The 13,545-nt window shown below is 39.5% G+C and overlaps 2 protein-coding genes across 9 annotated transcripts in view; one reads left to right on the forward strand and one right to left on the reverse strand.

Annotated features, from left to right (window-relative positions):
- Positions 1-219: 219 nt before the first annotated feature.
- cyb5a (cytochrome b5 type A (microsomal)) lies at positions 220-8,028 on the reverse strand. Its single transcript, XM_018765220.2, has 5 exons — positions 7,788-8,028; positions 5,517-5,645; positions 2,596-2,625; positions 1,518-1,552; positions 220-1,236 (listed from the first exon to the last, which is right to left on the reverse strand). Exons 1-5 carry the CDS (start codon positions 7,920-7,922, stop codon positions 1,155-1,157), a joined length of 411 nt encoding a protein of 136 aa, XP_018620736.1. The 5' UTR covers positions 7,923-8,028; the 3' UTR covers positions 220-1,154.
- Positions 8,029-11,033: 3,005 nt separating this feature from the next.
- The window catches only part of c5h18orf63 (chromosome 5 C18orf63 homolog), a 31,146-nt gene continuing 28,634 nt past the window's right edge, over positions 11,034-13,545 (forward strand). For 3 of the 8 annotated variants that reach the window (XM_018765717.2, XM_018765720.2, XM_018765719.2), the window contains exons 1-3: positions 11,039-11,308; positions 11,413-11,562; positions 12,849-12,924. In XM_018765717.2, the coding sequence (XP_018621233.2) occupies positions 11,429-11,562; positions 12,849-12,924 (210 nt within the window). In that variant the 5' untranslated portion in view covers positions 11,039-11,308; positions 11,413-11,428. Of the gene's footprint in view, positions 11,309-11,412; positions 11,563-12,184; positions 12,288-12,848; positions 12,925-13,545 lie in introns of those variants that run through there. The other 5 variants (XM_018765718.2, XM_029252162.1, XM_018765721.2 and 2 more) reach the window with 5 other exon arrangements.

Below are 13,545 nucleotides of genomic sequence, written 5' to 3' on the forward strand. Positions count from 1 at the left end.
TGCAATTTTCCCCATTTAAAAGAATTAAATAATAATGAAAAATCAGCAAGTCCACTGTCCGATTTTTTGATCTTCTGTTGGTTTTCAGGAACATATTATGACTGTATAATGGGGGGTGTAAAAGTAATCAACCAATACAAAATCATGAAATAATTCGGTAGCTGTGCACGTGTTGAGATTAAACCAGCAATTAAAGAAACAATGCGACTGAATAACGTATTATTATGGACAGTATATTTTATTGCACCCAATCAATGAAACAAAATCACAGTGTATAATCGAATGCAACAATAGAAGATAACTATTCTTGGTCTCTGGACAAACAAAACAAAAACACGTACATTCTGAGTCAGTCACATCAGCCCCCGCAAACACAGCTTTCTTTTCGCACCCCTTGCTTAAGGAATCTTGTTCAGAGCTCTAGGTCGAATACCTTATGACACCAAAAAGACATCTTAAAATGTTTTTTTTAATAGATATATGCACAGGTCACACCTATGACTGGAGGCATTATCATAATCACCATCATCGATATTTATCCATCAGTTTGGATCAAATCGGCTGGTGAGTTACACAAGTGCTGCACATAAAACAGACACAATGTGACTGGTTTTATTACTTGCCGGAGGATCAAGGGCCCATAAAGGACCTCCTGTGAGAGAGTAGCTTTAATTGAAGTTACCAGTTTAGTGTTTTAAGTTTATTTGTAGGTGCACCATATTTATATTCTGCCTTCAGAATGAACATTCATTGTGGAAATCTGCCCAGCTTCCGTGGTCCTGAGATATAAAGATTTAAAAGGGGAAAAAAAAAAAAAAAAACTTTTGCATACATGACTTTAAGGAATGGTTCATTCACAAGCCTACAGCTGCGATTTCATACGCACAAATCAAAAGAAAATAAAACAATCTTAAAATATGACCAATTATAAGTACGACTTTATCGGGAACTTTCTATGACGGGTAGAAGAGGACTGTTTGAATGTTGTTCAATGGTGTGAAGAATAACGTGAATTTATTTTGGCATACTATATACAGTCCCTGTATATATGTGCAGTAAGCAATGATACTACAGTAAATCAATACAAAATCAGTACTATTTGGCGGCTATGCTGGTACAGGAAGTCTTCAAGTCGTCATCCCAAGTCTTCAAGCTCATTCCTCCGACATGTACATGCGGTACATGAATGTTACAACGGCTGCGGCCAAAGCTGGGATCACCCAGCTAGACCACCAGCTGGAGAAAAGCAGCAATAGGGGAAAGGATGAAGAGCAGGATGACGGCACCTTCACAAGGTCCAATTTCTAAAATACTAGTCACTCATTTTATTTTCTAGCACAACTAACTAGCTTATTGATTTAAATGAAACACACAATCTTTTTCCTACAAATAGGCCTTTTCGTGATCCTTAGAGGGTGCTGATCCATTGACTTTGAGAAAAGTGCGGTCTCACAAAATAGCAAACAGTGCCATGACTAACAGTAAATCTGAAAATATAAGTAATCAATTTACAGTACCTTGTGCTGTCTGGTTCATGGTTCCCCTGAGGCATCTGGGATATGAAGATAATTATTTAAAATTAACAGTGACATAGAAGAGTGTGAAAAGTGCTGGAAAACTGAACACAAAAAGGTTTCCAATCTTTATAATAAGCCTATTTTGTGACCTCTGTGAAACGGCGGGAACTGTAATAAATAACCAGTACAACCAGCCTTAAACTCGCTGAGTTAATTTGTTCTGTGGGATCGCTCTGTTAACTTCATTCCTGTTGTGAGGGGGTCGAATTACCATTATTTCTCATCGGAGGGAATACAGTGGCATCTCAGACAAAAAAAAAAAAAAATCACCTAAAATTAAACTAAAATGCACAACAATAATAACACCAACACATTTTATACTATAAAAAAAGGAGCAAAATATTTTAGTTTGTCTTTTAGTGCTATATTTTTATTCATTCATGTTCTGTAATCACTTGTATACTGCACTGATTATTTGGTTCACTGGTTTTCAGGATAATTTAATCATGGTTTAAACACCAGGTTAAATTTACATATATTAATTTGGCATTTGAACTGAATCATAGTGGATTTAACTATGCTTTTTTCATACTGACCATAAAAAGATTCTTTAATGTCAAAGTGGAAATGAATCTCTACAAACTGATCAAAATTTCTTACAATTATTAAACACAAATTAACCGACTGCACAAGTATTCACCCCCTTGAAGTCAACAAAGCAGTAGAACATGAAAAAGTCCGGGCGGGGGGGGGTGTGAATACTTTTTATAGGCACCATATAGGCTTTATATAACAGTAGAAATATTTTATTTAACATCAGATTATCACACACTCATAATGAACAACATTCCCTTAATTACCTGAATGCTCAACAATCCTGATGGATATTTCTGTTGATCTAAAGTTCTGAGTTCCTGCTCTAGTTTGCCATGAGCAGTCACTGGTGCCACTTAGTACCCTGATTCCAACTATTCGCTCATTGTGTCTCATATCGCTACAGCTTTTTGCACAGTCATTTCAAACAAAATATACCACAGTAAATTGTTCTGAAAGGGAATCCAATCAGCACAGAGCTTACCGCAGGCTTTGCAATTTTGGGCCGATCCTCCTGTGAATACAAAACAAACAATGATTTTAGGCGAGAGCCTGTTGGCACGCATGTCCTCCATTAGGCCTGCCTTCCTTCCTTCCTTCCTTCCTTCTTTCCTTCTTTTTCTGACTGCATATGGATGACAGCGCACACTGCAGCTTTTTACCCCGACACAAACTGCTAAATTACATAGCCGCACTTATCAATTCGCTGATGCGCAGGTAAATATTTACTTAGCATTACACAACTTCCCTTACACAGCAAGAAGTGCATTCTTTACTGAATACTAAAAGGAGCACAGTGATAAAGAGGTCACAAAATGTACAAGTAATGTGTGCCTAAGGTTTGGTCCATCTACTCTATACACGCTCACTTACAGCAGGGGTGCCTGGCTCTGGTTCTCAAGGTGCGCTGCTTTTGCTCAGTTCGTTTCATCTCATCGTTATATTGACGTACGTCACCAACAACGTGGCATCGCCGGTCCAAGGCACCAATTATAATGTGTTGTACACTACCTGGGGACCACAGCTGCACAGTCATGACTCTTCTGAAAGAGTGGTGTAGTGAGGACGGTCTTGGATGAGACACTTGTCACAAGTTATACTAAACAGTAGAAGACCTGCAGTATATGAAGCAGGATAGACAGTGTTGTGAAAAAGTATTTGCCCCATCCTCAGTTCTTCTGCTTTTGTGTATATCTCATACTAAATAGTTTTAGATCTTATCTAAAATCTTAGATCTAAACATAAAACAAAGGCAACCTGAGTTAACACAGAATACAGTTTCGAATTTTTATTTTTTTATTGAAGGGGAAAAAAAAAAAAAAAAGTTATCCAATGTCTATCACCAATGTGAAAAACTAATTGCCCCCTTAAACTTAAAATCTAGTTGTGCCACCTTTAGCAACAATAACTAAAGCAGCAACCAAACGCTTCCGATAACTGGAGATCTTTCACAGCGCTGTGGTGGAGTTTCGGCCCACTGTTTTCTTGCAGAACTGCTTTAGTTCAGCCACATTAGTTTTCGAGCATGAACTGCCCGTTTAAGGTCCTGCCACGGCATATCAATTGGGCTCAATCAGGACTTTGACTAGGACACTCCAAAACTTTAATTTTGCATTTTTTGAGCCATTCAGAGGTGGTGTTACTCCTGTGCTTTGGATCATTGTCTTGCTGCATAATCCAGTTGAGCTTGAGTTTCAATTTACGGACTGAAGACCGGACACTCTCCTTCAGGATTTTCTGGTAGAGAGCAGAATTCATACGTCACTCAATTACTGCAAGATGCCCAGGCCGTGAAGCAGCAAAGCATCCCCACATCATCACACTGCTACCACCATGACTGACTGTAGGTATGATCTTTTTGTGGAATTCGGTGTTTGGTTTAAACCAGATGTAACGGGATTCCTGTCTTCCAAACAGTTCCACTTTCGACTCACGAGTCCACAGAGCATTCTTCCAAAAGGTTTGAGGATCATCAAGGTGCGTTTTGGCAAAATTCAGACGAGCCTTAATGTTCTTCTGGGTTAGCAGTGGTTTTCGCCTCGCCACTCTTCCATGGATGCCATTTTTGCCCAGTGTCTTTCTGATAGTGGAGTCATTAACAGTGACCTTTATTGATGCAAGAGAGGCCTGTAGTTCCTTCGATGTTGTCCTTGGCTCTTTTGTGACTTCCTGGATGAGTTGTCGCTACGCTCTTACTGGAATTTTGGAAGGTCGGCCACTTCTGGGAAGGTTCGCTATTGTGCAGAGTTTTTTCTATTTAGAGAAAACGGCTCTCACTGTGGTTCTTCGGCATCCCGGAGCCTTTGAAATAGCTTTGTAACCCTTCCCAGACTGTATTTCAATCACCTTCTTCCTCATCACTTCTGGAATATCTTTCAACTTGGCAGTTTATTACTAGGTAAGACCTTTCACGCAACTTAATGCTGTTGAAAAAGTTCTATTTAAGTGTTGATTTGATTGAACGGGGCTGGCAGTAATCAGGCCTGGTTTGCATCTATAGTCCAGCTGAACCCTACTTTGAATTCAATTTCATAGATTTGGGGAAATCTACTATGGGGGCAAATACATTTTCACACAGGCCCAGTTAGTACTGGATAACTTTTTTGCTTGAATAAATAACATTATCATTTAAAAACTGTTATTTTGTGTTTACTCAGGTTGCCTTTGTTTAATGTTAGATTTTGTTTTAATTTCTGAAACAATTTAGTATGATATATACACAAAAAACAAAAAGAAATCAAGATTGGGGTAAATACTTTTTCACAGCACTGTAACTTTAAAAGCCCCCTTAAATTAGTCCTTGATGTGGACTTCGGTGTGACTGGCAAGTTTTCTTTAGGCAATGAGTTTTCTGCAACCCATTTGGATCATGAGCAGCTCGTCTGTGCTTTTCTTATACTTCAGGCTTACAGAACCTTTTTTAAAAGTCAGGAAAGTCTTAACAGTTAAATTATATGTTTAAAGATTTCAATCTACAGGTAGTTTCAAAATCAAGTTCTGTCCAGAAGTGTCTTACTTTACACAGAGTCAATGTTCACCCTGGTTGCATGGCATTAGGATGGACTTGCTAAGAAGACTCAAAACATTCCCTCCTTTTCAAACGAATAAATACAGAAGCGAACGTAAAAAAAGAACAAGACTATGACATTTACACTACCAGGTGTTATGTTTGTAATTTGTAATCAGGTGATGTGTATTTAGTAACAGTAATACACTCTTAATATAATCTATAAATGGCAATGTGCACCTGTATGAGATTTCATGAACATTCATGGAATAGAGTTAAGTGACGGAACACAACAGAAATTAATGAAGAGAAAAAAAAAAACAAAAACAAGGCTAGAAGGCAGACGCTTTAAGAGGTAGAGTTGGGCTGCATTTCCTAAAATGGGGCTGTCCTCTTACCGGGTGCAGCTCTCCTATAATGTAGTTTTGCGCCATTTTCTTCGCATCAGTGGAATGGCCAATGTCCTCGTAGGTCTCCGTGGCATCGCCTCCCGCCTGCTCACGCAAGACCTCCTCACCTCCCGGGTGCTGGGCACACAAAGCATTAGTGGACAAAGTATTAGTGGGACTGTATGGCTGGTTGAGACATCACGATCACAGCGGTATGTGTGGGGCTCCAATTGAATGTATCTGAATTCCAGGATGGAGAGGGTGACAGGGTCATTCTCCGCTTTTATTTGTGTCCCAAGGCTAGCAAAACAGAACAACAACTGCTGACATTAAAAAGTACAGTGCTCAGCAACAGAACATACACTTCCAAGAAAAACAGACATGAGACACAAACACAAAAATTTTAATGTAATGTATCAGCCAAGACTACAACATGCCCAGCAGCACTGGACTATAACCAACTTCCACTACTCATCATTTTTGATTTTTTTTAATCTACGAGAAGATTCACAATAATAAAATTATAGTTATTAACTCAAAGTTGAGGGCACCCTTCAAAGCAGCATTTCACCCTAGCCAACAGACTGAACTGAATTTAAGGGGACATTTCTTTGGCTGTGGAAAAATTATGTTAATACATTGTTAGACTTCATCGCTTATAGAAAATGTTCTTCCAGTTCATGTCAGTTGACCTCAACTTCTCTACAGTCCCAACCTGAGCTAAACTCATGATTAGCATTGCTCTAATCCTTATAGGCTTGTTGAAGATAAGGTAGCAGCCGGTAGCATAGTGGTTAGAGCTGCTGCTGCCTTTAAACCCAAAGGCTGTAGGTTCACGCCTCACCTCCAGGTGTATGTAGTGCCCTTAAGTAAGGCATTTACCCTAAATTGCTCCACAGGGGTGGGGGAGGCCAGCCATGTAAATAGTTCTAAGTTCCTTTAGAGAAAAGCATCAGCTAAGATCTCACTGGTGGGAAGCAATGCTATGATTAATTAAATGAATACTGAAAAAAGTTGCATTTCTTTTCAATCTACGTGCCACACAAAGCATACCGTGTACTTTGTAAAACGAAGATAAATACAACGGACGAGTGCAGTACACAGGCCAGAGTCCGGCAACAACATACACAATATATAATGTACACAGACAATGTACACAACACTGTAAAAACACCTGCAAATAATATGAATGCAAAAATTCAGATGGTCAAAAGGCTGTTAAAGCCTTGGCTCAACTCAAATAAAAGCCAGTGTTATTCTGAAAAAAAAGTATCCTTTGCCCTAGATCAAGCACACCTGCAATCTGTGGCACTTTGTCAAACTTAAGGCTGACTACTTTACCCACCTGTGGCCTCTCTCCCAGTTTTTTTGGCACAGACTTGCAATGCGTCAGCATTTTGCAGATCACAGATTACAGAACTTGACATCTCATTATGATTTTCTGCAGATTTTACACAGATATACTCTAAACTGGAGACAGAAACGCAGCTCACCTCAGGATTTCTAAAAGAATACTCATAATAACATGACCACATAATTAACACACTTTATTAATATACTTTTGCTGAAGGAAAAAGCACTGAGTACTGTTAATGAGGAAATAATAAGATGCAGATATTAATTTGGCAAATGCAAATAATTTTTGAAAACTGAAATAAACCATAGATCAAATGAAGTATATATATATATATATATATAATATACACATAAAACCTGGCTACAGGGCATTTAAAGGGAAACATTAAACAATCAATTTATTTAAAAAGGGCAAAAATGAATACAAAAGCCAACAAATCTTTTGGTTCATAACAATGCAGATATTTTAACTTGACAAATGCAAAGTACTTTTGAAAACTGGAATAAACCCGACATCAGATGGGGTTACTATATACAACCTGACAGCAGGGAATGAATGTCCCAGCAAAGATTAAGACACTTAGTCCTGCAAACAATATCACATCTATGTGTATGTAACTGTCAAATTTTAAATAATTTTTAAAATTGTCAAATAAATAAATTAATAATAATAAAACTCTCAAAAATGAAGATGAAAGTCAAGAGATCCTTGTCAATAGCTGGACGAAACAGCAGCCCATGACGGTGCAGACGGACCTTGAACCTGGATGAAGTTCATGAATGACTCCCTGATTGAGAGCAGGTGCACGTGCGAGCCTCCCCGCAGCGCTTTCTCGGTGCGAGCCGCCCCGCAGCGCTTTCTCGGTGCGAACCCCCCCAAAAAAAAGGTACAGCAAGCCACATTCCGTCACACGCCCCTCTCACCTGCTCCAGAAACTTGGTCACGTCGTACACTTTATAGTTGATGATGAGCCACGTGCTTTTCGACGTGTTGCGCTGTTGCACTTCTGACAGTCTGTAGTATTTTACTGACGTGTCGTTTTTGTCTTGTTTTTCCATTTCTAATGATGATGCTGATTATGATGACGATACCTGCTATATATATATATTACCTCCCACGGCGGATCCCACGCAACTCCGTTGCGACAAAGCGCGGCACAGCGCCTTTAACTAAACACCGCCCCCCCCGAAACTGGCGTCAAATTACATTTCCTACTACTCGCCGTTGGCGGGACTAAGTGCAGCTCGGCGACACTCATTGGTTCATTTCTTTATTATTCTTTGACGGGCGATACGATTGGCCCACACAGCTGTCATTCCACTTCCTCGCTGGAGCGACTTTGGCACACGCTCCACACGCAACCGCAGAAAAAAAATGTGCATAGTTCCCGTGTAAGATCTCCTTGCACGCAACCTCAATGGCTTTCTCACGAACACCGCTCCACTGCCACGCAATCCTCTTTTAAAAAACGTTTTAAGTGGACGTTTCAACAGTTCATTAGGCTTAGTGTTTTTGTACAGTTAGCTGTTCACCAACAAAAACATTTGTATGAATAACTAAACCACTGGGATTGTAGCATGATGAGCTAATAATTTGGGTTTTCGACGGCGTGGACTTTATCTTTTTACTTTAATTTAATCTCAGCACTTTACATTTACCTCCAGCACCACTGTATGTGCAGTTTCGTTGAAAATAATCATTGAACTTGCACCTTTGCCCAAGGTGAATCACTGTTATTAAAGTAATTACAGTGATTTACCCATTTATACAGTATGGTCATTTTACTGAAAAAAATGCAGGATAAGTACCTCTATAAGTAACACAGTGTAGAGATTAGAGTCACTGCATCTAGACTCGGGGGATGCAGCTTTGAATCTGACCTCCTTCTGTAATACCCTTGAACAAGATGCTTACCCTAAATTGCTCCAGTAAGAATTTCCCAGGTGGATAGATTACTGTAAATTCCTTTGGGAAAAAGCATCAGCAAAATAAATGTAAATGTTTCACCAGTGAGGCACTTAACAATGTTAGTGATAAGTATCTCCAACAGATGTCACGTAGAAACTCCAGGCTGCATGATTCTGAACTAAATAGCATGACTACGGTGCATTTACTGTTAAGTATGGTCAAGTCAGCTTTGGTGACCACATATAGATACCGTACTCTCAGGTCTTCTATTTACCACTTTGTGTCCTGAAAGTGGTGTATCCATTGTAGTTGAGTCCATCCATCTGCTTGCTGGTCGTTCCTTTTACATGTTCCTTAGAATATGCAGTAATACAAATGTTTACTTGGTAACAGGCAAAGGTTTGGGTTTTAAATCTTACCTAAATTGCACCAGCAGTCACTGGAGGGAGGTTCTGATGTGTTCATCTTGGGAGGTTAAAATCCACACCAGCAGTTGCATTTTGGATAAGACAGATACTGTAGACATAAGGGAATTGCAGTAGGAAGGAAGTTAAAGGTAATGATAAGACTGTAACATCTGTAATTTTGGAAGGTCTTCGTGAAAGATGAGAAGCTGAAAAAAGTGATGACAATTAAAAGAAAAAACGTCCTTACTAATGATGACAGATGGGTTTCTATCCCTCGTCCTGTTTACTATCATTTTAATTGTTTCATAATTTTCGTGTCTCTTTATTTAGTTGACTGCTTATCTGATAGGAGTCCTACAGTGCAAATTTTAAGAGGCTGATTAATACTAATGAGATTCAAAAGTTGGGGCAACTGGTAGCGCAGTTGTTAGAGCAGCTGCCTTTGGACTCAAAGGTTGTAGGTTTGAATCTCACCTTCAGCTGTATTGCTTTTGAGCATGTATAAAGGGGGTATGGCGGGGCAGCGGGTTTGGCTGGGCCCTGCTCTCTCCGGCAGGTCTGGGGTTCGAGTCCCACTTGAGGTGCCTTGCGGCAGACTGGCGTCCTGTCCTGGGTGTGTCCCCTTCCCCTCCAGCCCTGCGCCGTGTGTTGGGTTGGGCTCTGGCTCACCGTGACCCCACTTGGGGCAAGCAGCTTCATAGAGTGTGTGTGTATTTACTGTATAAATAGCTCTAGTAAAATTACCCAGCTGCCTAAATGGTTAAATAATTACATCACTTTGTAGAAAATAGTCATCAAAATAAATCAATGCAAAACACTTCGTCCAGTATTGCTTAAGTTTCAGAATTGCTCAGGAAAATATTTTACTACAATGAACACCTCATGCCATTAACAGAGAAAAATAAATGATCCCCTGCCAGAAAAGGTTTGGCCATTGTTTAAATAAAAAAAAAATGTAGAGTTCCTGCCTTATTGTTCAAACATCGAGAAAATCACACACCCACACATTGTCTGAAGCCACTGGTCCCAAGCAGGGTTGTGGTGAACCGGAGCCTAACCCAGCAACAGAGGGCGTAAGGCTAGAGGGGGAGGGGACACAACCAAGACAGGGCACCAGTCCATCACTAGGCACCCCAAGCAGGACTCAAACCCCACACCCACCAGAGAGCAGGACCCGGCCAAACCCGCTGCGCCACCACGTACCCCTCAAGAAAATCTAATTAATCAATTCAGAATATCAGAACAGCTATGGGCGCCTTTAAATCCAGGCTTAAGATCCATATATTTAGAATTGTTACACCAAACTCTTAATGCTACCTGTAGTCATAAACCTTAAGCAATTACCCAATTAATTAACCCAAACTCCTAACAGTTGCCTAAGCCCTGACACTATGTATTATATTTAGAATTGTTCATAAATAACATATCTGCATGGTTATTTTTCTATGCCTTTTATTATCATTTATCCTATTATCTGATTTTGTTGTTTTATTCTGATGTTGGGGGTACGACCGGGTGGGTTCGAAGCTCACTGACTTAGTCTGTGGAGTTGGCATGATGGTGTTCTCCCCGTATTTGCGGGGCTTTCCTTCGAGTGTTTCCTTTTTCTTCCAGAGTCCCAAAAAACACGTGTTTTAGGTAGATTATTGCTGTCTCTGACTTATAACATTACAACGCGATTTTTTCTCCTTGCACGCTGTCAGCACCGCTCCCCAACCGGCCATGAAGATCCGGACCCTCCGCTGAACACAAACACCTAATTTGCATACTGTTCCGCCATTGGTAGGTTGGTGGGCACGTACAACGGGCGGAACAACACGTACACAAACGCACGTATCTGTAGTGCGCGTGGGTCACGGCGCGAGCAAGGGGTCACGAGCTGACGTCCTGACTTACTCGTACAAACTGTTCTTAGCTACTTTTGGTACGAAACGGTTTTTTTTTATGTAAAGCTTTTATAGCAGTGAACATTTACAGAATTATCCGGAAACGGTGGTTAAAAAAGGGTAGCCTACTGCAGACTTGTTTGTTGTTTTGAGTTACACCACGAAATAATTCCACCAGGCTGTTTTTAAATTTTAATTCAAATGTCAGTATATTCTGAGGAAAAAGTTAAACGTACGCATTAGGTACTTTAATATTATTATTGTTATTATAATATCAATACTGCAGTGCTGCTACTACTACTAATAATAATAATAACAATAATACATTTGTGGCCTGAATTTGAAAGCTGTGCGGCTGACAGGATGAGAGGAGAGCGGAAGCCGTCCCTGTACTTTCTCACACTCCCAGACCTGAGGAAGCTGTGCCGCATTTCCTCGAACCCGCGCTGTGACCACAGCAGCCGGGGAGCGAGGAACAAGCAGCTGAAGACCTGCAGGTGAAGCCACCTGAAGGACACATTTTTAGCGGACACACGGTACTGTGCAAAAGTCTTAGGCACGTAGATGTTTCACAAAAAGTATTTGTTTTAGATGGTTATAATGTCTTCTGCAGTAGTGTCAGATGGGAACGAGCATATTTTTTAGATTTCCAAGCATTCCTTTTGCAAAAAAGTTACAGTGTTAAAGTAACGGTTTTGAATGTCGTAAAGAAAGAAAGTAAAATAGTAATATAAACCACTTTCCAAATAGAGAACTTGAGGTCTTTGTGGTCCACCGATTAACTGAAGCAGAAACAGCTGTATAAAAGCAATAAAACTGGATGAGGGGCAAACATATTGAAAATGTGAGGTTTGTCAGATGTGGCAGTCTCAGATCTTACACCATGGCAAGAGTGAGTATCGCAACAAGACACAAGGTGGTCATCCTCGGGACAAGCGCTTGTTGACGATAGATGGTTACTAAGCTTTGTAAGACGTTTATTAATTAAGGGTATTGTTTTTGGAACTATTTCTCACTTTACAGCTTTTTTCCCCCCAAGCGCCTAAAACTTTTGCACAGTTCTGTAAGTGACACAATTTTACATTCATACACTCATCTTGTGAGCTCATCTGCCTTAAGGTGAACAGCGGGTTGGAATCTACATGGACTGGATCCTGGCAAATGAACATGGAACACCACCTCTCTTGAGGAGAGGAGCTGAACTGGTGGAGGAGATGCAAAAGTACTGACCGTTTATAGTCTCTCCTGTATGCATAGCAGACCCATAGCAAAGTCCTGGGGCAGACCCAGGACTTTGTGGGCTTTATCGCCTTGGTCATCTGGAAATGCCTGGGGATCACCTAAGATTGTAGCTGGGGAAAGAAAGTTTTGGACCTGCCTGTTCAGCCTCCTAACATGTCAGCCCTCACCAGGACAAGCAGAATGAAACTGACTGACAGAGTAAATCTACTCTTTGGAAGAGAGTGCTGAAATGGCTTATCTGCAGGAAGCTCATCTTTTAAGACCTGAATCTTTGTGAATTGGCCTACTTCAGTACTTTTAAAAGCACTGCAGATTTATCTGAAGAATGTTTTATTGATATATATATATATATATTATATATCATAGGTTGGCACTGTTGTTGAAAACTCTGGCCGACAATACATTCTGTGATCGATTCTAGATTTTTTCCTTTTCGGTATTTTAATAATTTTAATAATTAATATTGTCTTTATTTGGAGTAGGTCTATGTGAAATGTAAAATATGTAATTAGCTTTAACACTTTTCTTTAATGTTTTCCAGAGAACTAATATTAAAGTTTCCAGATGTTGTCGCATCTCCTGTGTTAGAGTCATCTGAAATTATTGTTGTGATGTCTGTAAGTAAACTGCTGTGCTGTCACTTGACAAACATAGTTCCGCTAATCCGTCACATCACACACAATACATGAAGGATATGTGAACAACATTCACAGATGTGTATATATACACAATTTATCTGACTTTAAATAGAAAATGTTTTAAACTGAGGTTAATAAACAATGTCAATCTAAGAATTCTTGCTATAAAGCAGTTTTTTATTTTTATTGAGTTTTATAAGCATGAAATGGAAATCAGTAAAGATACCTTGATATAAAGCGTTTAATCCATAGTGTCTGTTACTTTAAGGCAAAAGGCGTGCAGGTCACTACATAGATAAAGATGGTTGTATGTTATGAGACTAATTGTTTTTCTTAATATTTCGATTAATTGTTTTACGATGTCTCAAATATTAGGTATTTTGGAAATAGTAATTCAAAATTAAAACGTGAAGCTCATAGATTTTCCTTCTGTTCATTTCTAAATGTCTTGCAATTTTAGATAAGTGTTTTGCAGTGTCAAGCAGGCTATACTTCCAGTATTAATGTTCATAAAGGTATTTCTTTTATTGTATTTATTTCAGTTGCTGATATAAGGAGGATAATGTTAAAACATAAAATACAGCACATATTTATTAACCT

The sequence above is a fragment of the Scleropages formosus genome, chromosome 5 (assembly GCF_900964775.1).
Source record: "Scleropages formosus chromosome 5, fSclFor1.1, whole genome shotgun sequence".
In the NCBI taxonomy this organism is placed as follows: domain Eukaryota; kingdom Metazoa; phylum Chordata; class Actinopteri; order Osteoglossiformes; family Osteoglossidae; genus Scleropages; species Scleropages formosus.

Bases quoted from the DNA above. Each gene is read 5' to 3' on its own strand.
- cyb5a (XM_018765220.2), bottom strand. From the start codon at position 7,922: ATGGAAAAACAAGACAAAAACGACACGTCAGTAAAATACTACAGACTG. The intron at 1,553-2,595 runs GTAAGCTCTGTG...TTCATATCCCAG, and splicing joins CCAAAATTGCAAAGCCTGCG to ATGCCTCAGGGGAACCATGA. The intron at 1,237-1,517 runs GTACTGTAAATT...GCTTTTCTCCAG, and splicing joins CATGAACCAGACAGCACAAG to CTGGTGGTCTAGCTGGGTGA.